Raw genomic sequence first — 18,390 nt, 5'->3', positions numbered from 1 at the left:
CTATACTACTAAGGGAGATGTATGGTGTGTGCGTGGGTGTTAGCACTACTGGTAATAATCTGACACTGCATGGGGTGACGCAGACCCTGTCTGACACTAAAACCTAACTGATATCACCTGCTGAGCGATCAGAGGGTTAAATCTTTATTGGGTAATATACGGCGGGTGCCCTGATGCTATAAAAACAAACTAACTAACCAGCTCACACATACAGTGATACAGTAATTCAGTGATCACTGGTGACAGGAGGTGAAAGGGTTAACTAGCGGGCAATCAGTGGGTTAAAACCTTTATTAGGTAATATATGGGGGTACTTGATGCTATAAAAACCTGGAGGTGAAACTAATCAACTAACTGGCTAAATAGCATCACCCGTGACACAAATACGGCAATCAGAAAAAAGATTGATTAGTGACACTGACGACAGGGGGTGAAAGGGTTAACTGGGGTGCTATCAAGGGATTAAACCTTTATTAGGGGGGTTTAGGGGGGTACCCTAGACCTAACAGGGCCTACTACTAACTACCATAACACTTATTTCAGTCACACATGACACCAATGCAGTGATCAGTGAAAAATCTGAAAGCTGCAATTCGTGACACAGCGACAGGGAATGAATGGGGTTAACGGGGGGGGGGCGAACGGGGGGGGATCAGGGGTGGCAAGTGTACCTGTGTGTACTGGTTTTAATGTAGTGTTGTGCAACTCTCGGTAAGACGTCTTCTCTCCTCTCACTGGAATCGAAAAGACTCCATGAGGAGAGATAATATCACTTCCTCCTGTCTGTGTTTACACTTACACAGACAGGGGAAGGATATCATTCATTAGGACCGATCAGCAGGTCCAGGCCAGAAAACATTGGCCAGGACCCGAGGACTGATCAGTTTTCTAACGAACCCGACCCCCATGGGTAGGGAGGGATGTATAGGTACACCTATTTGCCCATCCGTGCCATTCTGCTGACGTACATCGGCGTGCGGCGGTCGGCAACTGGTTAAGGGGCACAGAGTGTTTGAATCAAGGTACAAAACAAATGTGCAATAGGAGCACATGGAATGGCAAAGCATGTCAAAAATAACAAAGAAAAATTCCTAGCTCACTTACCAGCCAGCCTGCAAAAAATTGAATTATCGTGTCTAACAGTTCATTTTAAAACCAGGGGTTTAGTTTGCACACATTTGCAAATATATGTGTAAGTTGCAGGGCAACTTTACGGCACCCCAGTGTACTGCAGTCCTAGCCCTTGTACACACGGTCGGAGATTCCGACAACCAAATCCGTCGGATTTTGTCCGCCGTATTTTGTCCGACGGATTTTGTCCGAAACTGTTGTATACACACGGTCGGATGAAGTTGTCGGAAAATCCGATCGTTCAGAACGTGATAACGTTATTTCGTTACGACGGGACTATGTTCAGGCTAGTAGCCAATAGCTTTGATGTAGGAATTTGATCTGAGCATGCGTGGCACTTTGTCCGATCGGAATTCTCTACACATGATCGGAGTATGTCCGATCGGAGCATTTTGTCGGAAAATATTTCCGGCAAGTTGGAAAATTTGGTACGACGGATATTTAGACGGAAACAGTCCGATGCAGACCACACACAGTCGCAATATCCGACAAAACTCTCCGATACATTCTGTCAGAATCTCCGATCGTGTGTACAAGGGCCTAGTCTTTGTTGCTTTTAGACATGCATCACCCTTCCATGTGCTCCTTTCTGCAAAGGCCAGTTATAGGTTGGGGTGGTTGATATTTGTTTGTACTGTTGGTTAATTGATGAGGAGACATACTGGATACCTTCACTGCCATTTTGCTTCTTCTGGGTTCCAGCAGGGTTGCATCCCTATACCTTGCCTTCCAGGCATAACTGCCCTTAATCTATCCATTCTTATATGTATGTGCTCCAACTCTAGAAAACACTCAAGTTTTATAGAGTTAGGACTGCAGTACACTAGGATGCCGTGTAGTGTCCCTGCAGCTTATACATATATTTGCAAATGTGTGCAAACTAAACACCTGGTTTTAACATTTTTAACAAGTGCAGTTTGTTACAGGGTGGCTGGTAAGCGAGCTGCAATTTTTTCTTTGCTGTTTTTTATTGGAAGCAATGGCTATTGGCTAATGGATACACTTAAAAAAGTGGGCTTCATTTCAGAGGTGGAATTTTGAGATTTTTATATTTTGTTTTGATATGGCCTATTTTATTTTTACGTCCCCAGGATTGCAGGATTGACTTGTTACTAACCATCTATTTATAGAGCTGCTTTTTTTCACAGCATGCTGCTGCATGTTTTAAAGGAAAAAAATGCAAGAAGTGCAAGAACAGTTTGCACTCACGTTGACTGCAACCCCCTATCCCCACAGTAAAAATGAAAGCTGGGAATACACCAGTTATGCCTATTACACATGATTAAAACTGCCCTGCTACTGGCCAATTTAAACATTTATTCATAATAATTTAATTATTTGACAATTTAATCATTTTTATTATTAATTAGCCCTTGTTAGAAACTGGCTAGCAGCAGGACAGTTTAGCATCACTGAGAACAATCACAGTGAGCAAGTGCCCATTTGGATAGACGGTGCAGGCTTATCACTGTTTGATGAAAGTCTATGGCATTGCTAAACTACCTAGGATTTTTTTTTTTTTTAACAGATTTGACTGGGCAACTGCTGCTGTGCATAAACCAAACTATTTGAAAAAGAAAGAAAATCAATTCCTCAGCTAAATATGCACTGCCCATGTATGCTGCCACTAAGACTGTCCTGAAAAATCATACTATTTTATAACACCATATTACTGGTTTAAGGCACCCTCAAATGTTGTTTTCAAATATTTGTGTGTGCTTTTTTTTAATGTTGCCCCAAAGCCACTTAAAAATCCCAGCTGTATGGTATTTTTTACTTGTATTTGTATTCCAATGGAACATGTGCCCTATGGAAATGCCCAGATTCCCATAATAGTTTGCCTACTAACTCTACAATGGAAAGGATTTAACAAGATTTGTAGAATTTGATGGGATTCATATCTAAGTTTTGGTTTGGCAATTTTCAAACAAGAATGACCAGATTCTTGGCAAATCAAACTCAAGTAGATCCATCACTGCTTAATCTATTCAAAAGAATACTTGTTAGCTGGAGTTCAACCTTGATTAAAAACAATCAAGATAATAATAATGAGGCAAACAAAAATAGTGATTTATTACATTTTCGAAAATTGAAAACTTTACTACACATATTGGTTTGTTAAACACTCAAAAATGAAAAAGCAAAATGTAAATGGCTTTTGAAAAACATCTTAGTGTGTAAATAACAATGCGGAACATGAAAACATCTGCAGGTTTATTCCTTTGAGAGATGCCTGACATGATTGTTCTGCAATTATATAATTGGGTAATCACTATATCCCAAGAGATTGTTGTTGTTTTTTTGGTCTCTATTGTGAGTATATTTTTTGATGAATGTCTTTTACTTGGTCACCGAAGTAATGTGTTGTAACACCATATTTTCTTTTTCAATGTTTTTATTCTGTATTTTGCAAAGAAAGAATGTACAGATAATAAAGTACATTAATTAATACAGTAAGGATGTAAAACTCAATAGTTTTTACAAATATATTGTAAATATAGAAATGAATAAATGAAATTTAGATCCACATAAATCTGTCAACATTTACATATGTAAGAACAAATAGCAATATGCGAATCTAATATATATTTTTGCTATCTGGTTATTATTTATTTATACTAAAGCCGCGTACACACGGGCGGACTGTCTGGCCTACTTAGTCCGCCGAAACACATTTCAGCGGACAGTCCGCTCGTGTGTGGGCTTCAGCTGACTTTTTCAGCGTGCAGTCTGGAGGACTAAGTATTTCGGAATTTCCGTAATACTGTCCGTCGGACTCGCATTTCGGCGGACAATCCGCCCGTGTGTGTGCCAGTCCGCCGTACTTTTGAAATGAGCGGACTTTTCCCGCCCGGAGAAAAGTCCGCTCATTTCGAGCGGGTATCCAGGTAGGCGGGGCCCGCGAAGGAGACGTCGCTGGCCCCGCCGCCTGGTATGGACTTAAAGGGGAACCCCAACGCCGAAAAAAATCGGCGTGGAGGTCCCCCCCAAGTCCACAACAGACCCTTGTCCGAGCACGCTACCCGGCCGGCCAGGAAAGGGGGGCGAGCGAGCGCCCCCCCCCTCCTGAGCCGTACCAGGCCGCGTGCCCTCAACATGGGGGGGTGCCTTGGGGAAGTGGGGGCCGCGCGGCCCCCCTACCCCTAAGCACCTTGTCCCCATGTTGATGAGGACAAGGGCCTCTCCCGACAACCCTGGCCGTTGGTTGTCGGGGTCTGCGGGCGGGGGGCTTATCGGAATCCGGGAGCCCCCTTTAATAAGGGGGCCCCTGGATACCGGCCCCCCACCCTATGTGAATGAGTATGGGGTACAATGTACCCCTACCCTCTCACCTGTAAAATAAAAGTACAAAAAAAACAACACACGAGATAAAATACTTTATTGCACAGCTCCGGGGGTCTTCCGTCTTCGGGGGTCTTCTCGCCGGACTCCTCCACTATCTTCTTGTAGCTCTTTTGCTAGCGGAGGAGTCCGGCTTTCTTCCTCGCCGCCGGCCTCTTCTCCCGACTTCGGGGGTCTTGTCCCCCTCTTCGGTTCTTCTGCCGGGCCACCGCGCCTTCTTATAGCTGTTTTACAGGCGGTGGCCCGGTCTTCTGTCGCCGCCGTCGCCGCCGCCTTCCGTTCTTCTTCTTCTTCTTCTTCTTCTTCTCCAGGAGATGTTGCCTCGACGATCTCTCCGGCCGGAATGCCAGGGACGCACTGAGCGGCCACTTATATAGGGACACGGGGCGGTGTCACATGGCTTTATGTCACATGGGTTGGTGTCACATGGTGACCCCGCCCCCTTACGATGTCATAGTCCCCATGTGACATCAACCCATGTGACCAACCCATGTGACATAAAGCCATGTGACACCGCCCCTTGTCCCCATATAAGTGGCCGCTCAGTGCGTCCCTGGCATTCCGGCCGGAGAGATCGTCGAGGCAACATCTCCTGGAGAAGAAGAAGAAGAAGAAGAACGGAAGGCAGCGGCGACGGCGGCGACAGAAGACCGGGCCACCGCCTGTAAAAGAGCTATAAGAAGGCGCGGTGGCCCGGCAGAAGAACCGAAGAGGAGGACAAGACCCCCGAAGTCGGGAGAAGAGGCCGGCGCGGAGGAAGAAAGCCGGACTCCTCCGCTAGCAAAAGAGCTACAAGAAGATAGCGGAGGAGTCCGGCGAGAAGACCCCCGAAGACGGAAGACGCCCGGAGCTGTGCAATAAAGTATTTTATCTCGTGTGTTGTGTTTTTTTTTGTACTTTTATTTTACAGGTGAATGGGTAGGGGTACATTGTACCCCATACTCATTCACATAGGGTGGGGGGCCGGTATCCGGGGACCCCCTTATTAACGAGGGCTCCCGGATTCCGATAAGCCCCCCGCCCGCAGACCCCGACAACCAACGGCCAGGGTTGTCGGGAAGAGGCCCTTGTCCTCATCAACATGGGGACAAGGTGCTTTGGGGTGGGGGGGGTGCGCGGCCCCCCCTTCCCCAAGGCACCCCCCCATGTTGAGAGCACACGGCCTGGTACGGCTCAGGAGGGGGGCGCTCGCTCGCCCCCCTTTCCTGGCCGGCCGGGTAGCGTGCTCGAACAAGGGTCTGTTGTGGACTTGGGGGGGACCCCCACGACGATTTTTTTCGGCGTTGGGGTTCCCCTTTAAGTCCATACCAGGCGGCGGGGCCAGCGACGTCTCCTTCGCGGGGCCCGCCTACCTGGAGACGCGCTCGAAATGAGCGGACTTTCCTCCGCGTCTGTGGGCGAGTCCGTTCATTTCAAAAGTAGGGCGGATAGTATGGCGGACTTAGTACGCCGTATTAGTCCGCTCAAAAAGTGGTGTGTGTGGTCAAGTCCGTTCATTCGAAAGTATGACGGACTGTCCTTCGGATTGTCTGATGGACTAAGTTGGCCAGACAGTCCGCCCCGTGTGTACACGGCTTAAGTTTCCAAAATCCATGAAAGAAAAGTAACTTTAAATGTACATGAAATCTGATAATCCTATATATTTTGTAAACAAAGGAGGATGAATTTTTCATCCTTTTATTGTCGGTGACTATTACAATGGGTCTAACAAAGACCATAAGTAATCAAAATAATGACCATAAAAGGGAAAGAAAAGAGAAAAAAAAAAGATAAGAAAGGAAACAGGTTAAAGATAAAAAGTATTGTGTGTTGACTTTTCTCATTGTTAAGCAATTTTAAAGTGGAAAAATCTCTAGAATTATCAATCTGATATTTGAACCACTAATCCCAAGATTTCTCAAATAATTGAACTCTATCATATCAGTATGGCTGAAAATGTTTAATTAATCATAATCCAGGACAATTTAGTCTTTAGGATATCAAAAGGTATGGTTATTGTTTTCCAGGATCTGGCTATAATATTTTTTGCTGCTACAAAAATAAAAATTATCAACCCTTTATAAGTGTTTTGGGATTTTGTCCATTTGACTGCATACTAACGCTTGTTTTGGGGTCTTGTTTAAATCAATACTAGTGAGGGAATAAATAAGATTATAAAAATGTATTCCAAAAACTTTTTACTTTAGGCCATAGCCACCATATGTGAAACATTCTCATCCACAACCTCTAAAATATAATGGAGAAGCTCCTGTGACATAAGAGGCTATCCTCCTTTATACCATCTTAATAGAATTTTGTAATTTGCTTTTATTATTGAGGTATTAACCAGGGATCTAAAAGCATTTTGAGCTAATGTATGCCAATCTTTTAGTTCTAGAGATTAATTTAACCACTTCAGCCCCGGACCATTTTGCTGGCCAAAGACCAGACCACTTTTTGCGATTCAGCACTCCGTTACTTTAACTGACAATTACGCAGTCATGCGACATGGCTCCCAAACAAAATTGACAACCTTTTTTTCCCACAAATAGAGCTTTCTTTTGGTGGTATTTGATCACGCCTACAGTTTTTATTTTTTGCGCTATAAACAAAAATAGAGCGGCAATTTTGAAAAAAAAAAACGCATTATTTTTTACTTTTTGTTATAATAAATATCCCCCAAAAATATATATATATATATATATATATATATATATATAAAAAAAATTTCCCTCAGTTTAGGCCGATACATATTCTTCTACATATTTTTGGTAAAAAAAAATCGCAATAAGCGATTATTGATTGGTTTGCGCAAAAGTTATAGTGTTTACAAAATAGGGGATAGTTTTATAGCATTTTTATTAATAATTTTTTTTTACTAGTAATGGCAGCGATCAGTGATTTTTATTGTGGCTGCGACATTATGGCAGACACATCGGACATTTTTGACACATTTTTGGGACCATTGTCATTTATACAGCAATCGCTGCTATACAAATGCAGTGATTCATGTGTAAATGACACTGGCAGTGAAGGGGTTAACCAGTGGGTGGCAGTGTAGGGGTTAAGTGTTCCTAGGGGTGTGTTACTAACTGTGGGGGGCTGGGCTTTCATTTAGTGAACACTGATCTCTGCTCCAATCACATGGAGCAGAGATCAGCATCACTTGTTGCTAGGCAGAACGGGGAGATGCTGTTTACAATGGCATCGCTTCATTCAGCCGCCCCATGAGATGATCGCGGGTATGCCCGCGGCGATCGAGTCCACGGGATCCGCGACCGGACTCACGGGGGTCCCGACCAGCACGTGAGTGCGCCGCTGGCGGTACGCGAGCAATGTCAGGGCGGCATTAAAGATTGGATGTACCTGTATGCCAATATGCCTGCCCGTGCCATTCTGCCGACATACATCGGCATGCGCTGGTCGGGAACTGGTTAAATCCCTTTCCCACTGTTCCATATACCCTAATTTTGTTGGAATGGAAGTTAGAAGGTCAAAATTATTACATAAAGATTCCATGGGTGTCATGGATGTTACATTTAAGTCACACGTTAAAGAATTCACAAAATGTAGTATCTGATTTAGAGAATTCTGATTTTGGTAATTGATATTTTTCTATAAGAAATTGTTTTGTTAATATTCCCTTGTGATCAAGAAAATCAGCAATTCGTAAAATCCTTTATTGGTCCACCAGTTAAAGATTTGAGGAGCTAATCCCAGGGTGAATTTTGGGTTTTGAAACAATGGAGAGGATTGAAATGTATACGTTTTGGTTAGTATGTCACATAATCCTACGGAAAAGTACAAAGATGGACAGAGTATAATAGGTCTATATTTAGATGGTATCCACATCAGCTGTGAGATCGATTTAGATGGGCAGGAACATATTTCAGTCTGCATTCACATGGATGGTGATAATTTAGTGTGAAATATAATCAGTTGTGCAATTTGGGAGGCATAACATTTTTTAACTAGATCTGTGACTCCCAATCCCCCTTTCGTTTTGGGAGCAAACCATGTACTTTTATTCACCCTATGTTTCTTATCTCTACAAATGAATGATACCATTTACCTTTGAAATGCTGCAAGGTCAGACATATTGATATTCACTGGATGGGAGCGGAACAAATATAAAATCCTAGGGAGAATATTTATCTTTAGAGAATTTGTTCTGACAAACCACGATTCACGATGGAGGATTCATTTTCCACTTAGTTAAGTTGTCAGATAGCTTTTTATTTAATGGGTTCCCTGTCCCCACTTTCAATGCCTTGTACATTTGTACAGGTTTGGCTTTTAATTGCTAAGGGTTCAACAGCTAAAATAAACAAGAGTGAGGAAAGAGGGGAATCCCTGTCCCTATGAACAGACACCTTATTTTCCAATGAAAATTTAAAATCTAAAGTAATGCTTATTTGTAGAAATCAATGTAATCTTAATATTAAAGCACAGTGATGTTACCTTTATCTTTATGAAACATCCTCTAGTTTTGCTTCCCTTATTTAAGTAATTTGTTTGGGAGCCCATTCATACAATCTTGCTGCAGAAACACCTTTTGAATTGCACTCCAAAGCACCATGCCAACATATGTGCAGTGCATTGCCAAGAATGCAGCATGTACCTTTTTTGGTGCATTATTCAGCTTATTTAAATGAATGGGCTGCCTTAACACAGTGCGCAATAACATGTGGCTCAAAATAACAATATTATAAGCATGGACACATCAGAAAATCTTTTTGGAAAATACAAAGGGAACCAATATTAACAAAACAATGAGTTTCAGAGAATCAGAGAAAGAGAAGTCAAATTGTAAATTGGTTTCACTGAGAAATTAGTTTAGTCTTTAGCATGCTTTTGTTGAAATTAGCCTCTAAATTTGTCATGCAGTGTTGCTTAGGAGATATTTGCTTGAAGAAAAATTTCCCATGTTGCTTTGCAAATGCTGGGATGCCCAACCAAACATTGAAAGATGTGCCCTGGTGTATAAAAGGGTTTAATAGCAGTTTACAAAGCAATCAATCAGTCCGGGCAGTAACATTAGAGTGTGGATCATGCTCTGCTGGGGCTTTTCGCCTTCCTCTGGATCAACTGTGGGTATAGAATTGGATATATGGGATTGTATGATATTATTTTTTTTGTGGTTGAACTGGATGGACTAGTGTCTTTTTTCAACCTGACTAACTATGTAACTATGTTCATTAGATAAGTTCTCATTGAAGGTAATGGGTCAGAAACACCCAGGGGTGGCATTTAACCACTTAAGCCCTGGACCAATTTGCAGTCAAAGGACCAGGCCCCTTTTTGCGATTCGGCACTGTGTCGCTTTAACTGACACTTGCACGGCCGTGCGATGTGGCTCCCAAAACAAAATTGACGTCTTTTTTTCACACAAATAAAGCTTTCTTTTGGTGGTATTTGATCACCTCTGCGGTTTTTATTTTTTTGTGCTATAAACAAAAATATAGCGACAATTTTGAAAAAAATGCAATATTTTTTACTTTTTGCTATAATAAATATCCCCAAAAAATATATTAAAAAAACATTTTTTTCCTCAGTTTAGGCCAATACATATTCTTCTACGTATAAAAAAAAAAATCACAATTAGTGATTATTGATTGGTTTGCGCAAAAGTTATAGTGTTTACAAAATAGGGGATAGTTTTATAGCATTTTTATTAATATTTTTTTTGCGGCGGCGGCGGCAATCTTCAATTTTTATTGTGACTTCAACATTATGGCGGACACATCAGACATTTTTGACACATTTTTGGGACCATTGTCATTTATACAGCAATCAGTGCTATTTAAATGCACTGATTCCTGTGTGACACTGGCAGTGAAGGAGTTAACCACTAGGGGGCAGTGTAGGGGTTATGTATGACGTGATGTGCTTTTTTTTATTGTAGGGGGGCGTGGCCTGGCTTGTGATGTCACTGATTATCCTTCCCTATAAAAGGGAACAGACAATCGGTGACAGCCACACAGGGAAGCACAGGGAGAGGTTTGTTTACACAGACCTCTCCTCGTTCTTCAGCTCTGTGACCCGATTGTGGGACACCAGCAGTGATCGGGTCCACTGGTCCCGCGGCCATGGTCACGGAGCACAGGACCGGGTCAGGAGTGCGCTGACGGCGGCATGCTCCAGACCCACGGCTTTGCACTTAAAGAATCACGTACCAGTACATGATTGTGCCCAGCCGTGCCATTCTGCCGATGTATATCGGCGTGAGGCGGTCCTTAAGTGGTTAAAGGGGAAAATTGGAATATTGTCCTTGTTCCCAAATACATGAAATATGCCACCCCCTGAATTCTACTTGACTTCTTGTTCTCTTTGTTTGATAATGTCCCTAAGTGTTTGTACCCTGTACACTCAGTGTGAATTGGATTCTTTCAATTTCTGCAGCAGTGAATGTAAGCCTCTCTATTCGTCTAGCAAGGTTAAAATATGATGGGCCTGCATCCCTAGCTTCTGATTAATAGCTAACTGCTAATAAAAGTAAACTGGCACAAGCTAAAGAGAACTCAGGAAGAATGACCTCACACATTAAATGCCATGGAGGTTATTTACGAAAGGCAAATCCCCTTTGCATTACAAATGCAATGAAAGTGCAGTCGCTCTAAATCTGAGGGGTAGATCTGAAATGACGGGAAGCTCTGCTGATTTTATCATCCAATCATGTTCAAGCTAAAATGCAGTTTTTTTATTTTCCTTGCATGCCCCCCTCGGATCTACAGTGACTGCACTTCCAAGTGCACTTGTAGTGCAAAGTGGATTTGCCTTTTGTAAATAACCCCCAGGTCTATTAGAGGAATGGAAGAATGGCGACTGACCTCTATAAATAATGAAAGGATCCAATACCTGTCTATGGCACATGCTGTAGTAAGGTACAGCAGCAGCTATCTTTAAAAGCTAACCACAAGCAGTTTTATATACTTATCACAGTCAGTAATGTTTTGGAAGCTTTGGGCCACTTTTATGCTAACCAACTGTTTGAAGATAGTATTAGATTTTGGAGATTTGTTTCTGGAAATGCTACTAAATTATGATAATTAGCAATAATAAAGTTGGAACGGTATGAGTCTGATAGCATCAAATTTATATGGTAGTCAGACATCATACTACTCTTGCAATAAGGCATGATCCTGCCTACTTAAAAAAAAATGGCACCACTGTGGCTTCAGTTATTTTTAGCTTCTCATCTCCTGGTAATATGGCACCAAATTCACGTGTTCACTAATATTGTGCTGGCAGTGCAGTGTGATATCATAAGGGCCTCCGGTTTGTCTAAATCTTGCCCTGGCATATTGAAAACAGAGAAGAGTGATGGTCAAAAAATACCAAGTAGTCCATCAAGTCTGTCCCTTTTTTAAATGTTTCTGTTTTTTTTTTTAAACTTTGGAAAGCAAAGGCTTTGGGGTTTTAGGAACTGCTAAGGTCTGAGATAAGTATGATGCCAGAGAGGTGAGGATATCTGCACATTGTGATGGTATTTTCTGTGGCATTGAAACATACCTGTGCAGGCTACAAAATGGCATGATACTGCTACTAAGACAAGGGGTAACTGAGATGTACAGGAGCAGGAGGGAAAGTCATTTGCAGCACTGGTGTACAGTAGATGTACTGTGAGCGGACACTGGCGGTGGCACAGTCAGGCACTGCAATGTACCTGTATGTCACAGTGTACTTCATAGTTTGGTGGCATGCATGCACATGTCCTCTGCTCACCCATGCTGTAATTGGCTACAGCCCAATTTTGTCAGTGGATTTGGGACAATGATTTTGGCTGTAAACCTTCTGATCGACTGTAGTCAATCACAGCATTGCCCTATGTCTTGTTTGTAAACACAGACACAGGCCCCTTTGAGCCCCTTTCATTCAGGGAGAGAAGAAAGCCCGATCTGTGTGAGTAAAAACAGCACATTTACACTTGCATACATTTGATTGCCCTCCAGTTAACCCTTTGATTGTCCTGTCACTATTGTCATTAGTGCAATGTACAGTATTTATCACTGATCACTATATTAGTGTCACTAGCAATGCAGATAGTGTCAGAGCCAGTTATCACCTCTCCCAGCCAGTATCAGTTAGTGTTAGATTTCCTGCCACACTATTGCAGTCATGCTAGAAGTTGCTAGAAGTCGCTGATCACCACAATTACTAGTATAGTGTCTGTACAGATCAGTATCTTGATCATGATCAGAATTACACTAGTATCCCCAATAGTATAGTGTCCACAAAAATGAAGCATTAGCAGGATTAGCCCCAATTACTGCCAGCATTTGCATTAAGCCCCCCCCCCCAACAAGTGCAGTGTCAGTGCAATACAAGCTGGTGAGGTGGCAAGCACTAGTAATGGAACCGCAGGCACCAAGAATTCAACCACAAGCCCGTAGAGCCCACAGTAGCCTTGTAGAGGTGCTGCCAAACCAAATTCAAACTTTGCCAAGCCATTAAAGTGGAACTTTTTACAGTTTCAGAATTGAAAACCTTTTTGGGCCTTGCCCTTAACATGAGCATTACAAAAAAATGAATTGTGTTTGCATTGGTCCAGCAAAGGTGACCAAATACCACCAATAAAAGCTCTATTTGTGGGAAAAAAACTAGTTACAGCCATGAGGTTCATGATTTTCACAGCAGGCTGTGCACAAAGGTAGCTACCAAACTAGGAGAATGCAGGGCACACAAGAACAGTAATGAAAAAGATCCAATTCCCTATTGGTGCAACTACACTATCCTCTCCACCAAGGTGTCCCCAACAGGTCAAACAAAGAAAATCCTTCCAAATCCTCAACAAAGACTAATGGAAAAAAGCTCAGCTAAGCTCCCGGAGGCTGTAAATTGATGAAACACATAGAGGAAGGGCTTCCTAGCAACACTTTCTTTTGCCAGCTCCAGGATAGAGTGAAGTGGTGCCGCTTTGTTATTTGCATTTACGGCTGGCTACATTGGGTGTCGATCTAGGCACTGTTTAATGCAAGTGGGCTACCTTATTTCTATGTTGATGTGATATATATTTATCATAAACACTGTGCAATACAATTTTCTCCATTGGTCTTTGTTAGCTCCATGATGCTGTGGAGAGGAGAAGGGAAGTAGTATCCCTGATATCCTAGAACGTGGAGGCTGAGAAGGAGTGGTTTTTTCTCTTGCAAAGAAAGTGCACTGTGATTTTCTTATTTTGAATAAAAGGTCATAATCATGTGGTGAGTACTTTTTAGCAGAGTCACGTGTGTGATTACAGAAGAATTGGCTATTGGATGAAGCACATTGGTGGAATGATAAGAAGGAAAATTGAAGGGGTACCGCATAATATTTATGGACACTTGACAGATACCCACTTGATTTTGGCAAAGCACTTATGTTGGGATATTTATTATCAAATGAGTGAGCACATGAAAACGTGTTTATTTTTATTTTTATTTATGACTTAAAGATTTTTGTTTAATGGTAATATAGCCCTACCTTTTTTATCTTTGTATTTCTGCTATTGCAATGATTTTACCATAATGATGTTTTCTTAAAAGTTAATACAAGCCTTTTCTTATCTCTGCAGGTTACACGGTAGCTGTAAGAAATATAAACATAAGGAATTTAAACCTGGGATCTATCATGGAACACAATTTGTAACCATTGTAAGATGCAAGAATTTCCTAACAATAGAACTATCAGAACTTTGTTATAAACAAAACAATGAGAGCACAATTACCACCAAATCCCTCTTGTGAGATTATAGACTGTGAAGTAGGCATTCAAACTTTTGAGTCCATGACAAGCTCAGCGTAAACACAAAGCAAGAAGTGGAAAGTGGAATCCAAATTTTATTTCAGATAATCTCATATTTGCAACTTGAAGACTGATCCAACACATTTTGTAATCTGTTGATTCCTAACATATTGGTAGTTTGCTATCAAGTATTTGTTCAACAGGACACAAACTTCAGAAATTATACTTATTTTTACATGTGACTGTCAATAATTTTATGTCCACATCAAAAGAATATTTTAATAATTTTTTTAATTCAAAATCATTATTTGAACAAGCCAAATGACAAAATTGATTCTCTTTACTACAATTACTAATGTGTTACTCAACACAATAGATTTGTTTTACAAAATTAATACATTTGGCTTGAATAATGCTTAATCACCATGCTCACTTATTACAATAATCAAACTGGCAGGATTAATTAATCATGTATCCAGTACGCTTCAAACTTAGATGGTGATGAATTAATCAATAACTTACAATCTTCTTGGTGAAACTGATGAGTTAAAGGAGATCTGCAAAATGCATTGTTTCATTAGTCCTTTGATGGTTACCAAAAAATAAAAACTTCTTGGTAACCACTTGCAGAAATAGTAGATAGCCACTGGTTATAAAGGAAAGGCATTACTTGATGATAGATATGTAGAAGGCCCAATGGAAATAGCTGACTTTCTAAAACTTTCCATTTTCCAATCATTACACAACAACTACTTATAGAGATAACCTTCCAAGCAGAAACTCTCTTTAATGAACAAATTTTTCTTTGTACAGCCTTTAAATCCACTGGAAATCATTTAAACTTGTGGTAATGGGTATTTATGGCGCTGATATTTTTAAAGTGGATTGAGTTATTGACAGTATTTAAAGATGTCAAAGTTTGGAATTTGAAAATGCGTGGATGACTGAATCTATATATCTTTGGTTTACTATGTATAACAGATGTTTTGAAATCTCAAAATGTAGCAATGCTATTTAGTATCTACACTAATGTGTAATTATTATTTTATAATTCTGTTTTTATTGGTTCTTTAAAAGCAAGATTATGCATTAACTATAAAAGCCTTAATCATCCAGGGAATAAAAGTGATGGAATAGTAAAGGAAGATAGCTACATTTTCAAAATTAATGGAGTATAAATGATGAATTTTGATAAATGTTAAACAAAATAAAAGTTGTACCAGTACACATTCATTGAATATATGAAAAAATCTGTAGTCAGTATGTGAAAATATGACTAGCCAAGATTTAAAGTTGTTTATACTTTTTTGATCTTAAATTACCTATTCTTTTGAGATATTTTTAAACTAGATTTCTGTTGTAAAAAGAAAAAAATCAAAATGTAGGAAATAGTATTTTTTGGGGGGTTTGGTGAGAAACAGAGCTGCAAAAATCTCCAGCTATCTGGACTAATATTTTGGTGCAGACACAGTCATTCTAATTAGCTGAACTACATATTGTTCAATTTAATATTGAAAACTCATTCAGGGCAGCTATAAAGTTCTGTAATGATATTGGCCCTAGAATTGTGCAATCTAAGTGAAGAGGGAAGAAGAAGTATGGGTTACCTTCTTGCTGTATTTAGGGTGCCATTACATTAAAGCACACTAACTTGAACTCTTAAAATGTAGTATCATTTCATAGTATATAAAATATAAATAACATATGGAAGCCTTGTTTTGGCACATTGATGAACTTATCCCTTTTTGGCTCCTTCTATTTGAATGCAAATATAGCAAACTGGGCCCAGAGTATGTATTAAAGCACAGCTACAAGCAAGCATGAAAATCTAACTTGATACTAAACATGCCTACAGTATCATTATCATATGGTCTATTGCCCAGAATGTGAGCATGTGAGAATGTGAATGTAATTTTGAATAAAGGGATAGCCCCCATCCCCGAAAAAATATCTTTATTGAGGGAAACATCCTACTCCCAACATCAAAATATATACTAATTGAAGTTATGAGTACTAGCCTTCTCTGTGTTGTGGATTGATAAGGATGCCAAAGCACACATCTTGTGCACTATTGGAAGAGACCTTAAACTTGCTTCGTACCCTTGCCTGCCCCTATGTATGACTCCAGTTGAATCTTTCACCTTTTTCTCCTATTCCAAAGCAGCTGTGTAGTCGACAAAACAGCATACAGTATGTGTCCACCTTACTGCCTTCTCAGTGACCTATAACTTCATTGTTGCCAGGAAATATAGTCCCGGCAAAAATGAGCATGGCACATGTTAGTGATGTGGTTTTACTGTCCATACTGAACATCATAATTTGAACAGAAAATGAACTGTGTGCCATGTAGGCATATGGGATACTGAAGGAACAATAATGAGGAATAGTTTAGAGTTTGCTTGAAGGATTTAACACCCACTCTATGAAAACATTATTGATGACATTTTATTTTAGCTAAGCTTTATCCATTATTATTGCCATGACATGCTCCATTTACATGTTAAATCAATAACAATAGTGGCAAGTGTGGTAAAAATATTAAAGGTATAAAGGACAATTCAGTTATTAGACACATGCACAGAGTTTGTGGCCTTTGTTTTTTTTGTCGTTTTCACAATATAATTCAACATCCTTGTCTTATTTACCTGTACCCTAAGCAGTTGCCCCAATTCCAACCTCTGCTTTAGTCAAACCCCTGCTTTTTAGTTTTTTTTTAAATGTTTTATAAAATGTTAAATATAGTCACCATATGGATCAAAATGAGTCGGTTCTCAGTGCAATCACAATTTGCAAATGGAGCAATATTTTAACCACACTGACCCAGCTGTACAAAAAACTCCTTAGTGGCACAACTTTTCATCTTTGCACAGTCAAATAACCATTGCTGAAATCCCTGTAGCTACTATTGGAGATAGTCTTGATATCAACAACACTGTTTTCATTCTGTTAGACTTACACAAGATTAAGTCAATGACGTAACCTTAATATACATTACATTATTTGATACTAAAGGTTGCTAGATGTAAATTTCAATGTATTTTTTAAAGTTTATCCACTGAAGCATATAATAATGTTCTTAAGCATAGACATTGTATTAAGGTAAAACAGCCTAGAGTATTAAATTAGTATTTTCAATGTTTCCATATGGCTCTGCATTATTTTGAGAGAAATGGTGATTTTGGTGGTACGATTTTTACAAGTGCATAGAAGGAAATGTATACTTTAGTCAAGTTAATTTTAACTTTAAATTAAAATACATGTCATGCTTTCAATAAATGCTTTTTCATGTCTACTATTTTTTACTAAAAAATAACTAGTGACACATTGTTCCCTGATCTTGCTTGGGTTTTGGGTTCATTGCGCACCATAGTCAGTATCTGTACAAAGCTGTGGTGCTGTTTGTGCATATATGGTTTCCTTTCAGTGCTAAGGTTTAATCTCACAACTCACAGAATAAGAATGGTAAGTGAATAGTCTTCTGGATAGATTGATAGAGTGTGTCTCATGTGGTAAGAGCATTAGTCTTATCTCCTTAGATTCAGGGGTGGAAGTGAGTGTTTCTGCAGACTCTGCAAACAGCTGCCACAAAAATGGCCAAATTAAACATACAAGGTTAATAATTGACCAGAATTAGCCTCAATGCAAAGATTTGAGGTCTATGTAACATGTTGCTTTAAGGAGATCAATGAAATTTGACATTTGAGTGACATTTGATTGTCTGAACTTTGTTGGCTTGCTGTCCTCCTCATTTTCCCTATGCCTTTCTCATATGTTTCATAGCTAGTAAACGCCTTGCTGCAGCTTATGTCTCTCTGTAACTATACTCTATTTTCATCTGAAAATGAACTTGCATTTCCTGCTTCTTTTGCTCATCCTCAGGCTTCTTTGAAATGTATTTCTGTAATTCTGTATTCTAAATTCCGTCCTCAATAATTCTATTGCAGAGGCTCTATCCAAAATCTAAAGCAATGCTCCTTTTTTTTTATTTATCATCTTTCTTGGATCACAAAACTTATGAGGTTTTTTTCATGCCTTAGATCAAGTGACAGCAAGCAACTGTCTGTCAAACTGTATCTCCTGAGTTATTTCGTGATCTATTAAATCTGACCCGTGTAATCTACTACATCTGCATACAATAGGAATCCTTGTTTTGGGTTGAATTGGGTTTTGAGTTTTGGGTTTGTGTCCCTGTTGTGTTTCTGTCTGGACAGGAAG

General features: G+C 40.1%; 1 protein-coding gene across 1 annotated transcript in view; it reads left to right on the top strand.

Annotated features, from left to right (window-relative positions):
• The window catches only part of TAFA2 (TAFA chemokine like family member 2), a 395,936-nt gene extending 378,621 nt beyond the window's left edge, over nt 1-17,315 (top strand). The window contains exon 6 of the mRNA XM_077473533.1: nt 14,006-17,315. Coding sequence (XP_077329659.1) covers nt 14,006-14,017 — 12 coding nt within the window. The 3' untranslated portion in view covers nt 14,018-17,315. The remainder of the gene's footprint in view (nt 1-14,005) is intronic.
• The last annotated feature ends 1,075 nt before the right edge of the window (nt 17,316-18,390 follow it).

Source organism: Lithobates pipiens, unplaced genomic scaffold, assembly GCF_037356315.1.
Source record: "Lithobates pipiens isolate NorthernLeopardFrog02 unplaced genomic scaffold, aLitPip1_a1.2 Scaffold_8, whole genome shotgun sequence".
Lineage (NCBI taxonomy): Eukaryota > Metazoa > Chordata > Amphibia > Anura > Ranidae > Lithobates > Lithobates pipiens.
This window is presented reverse-complemented; position numbering and strand designations above follow the sequence as displayed.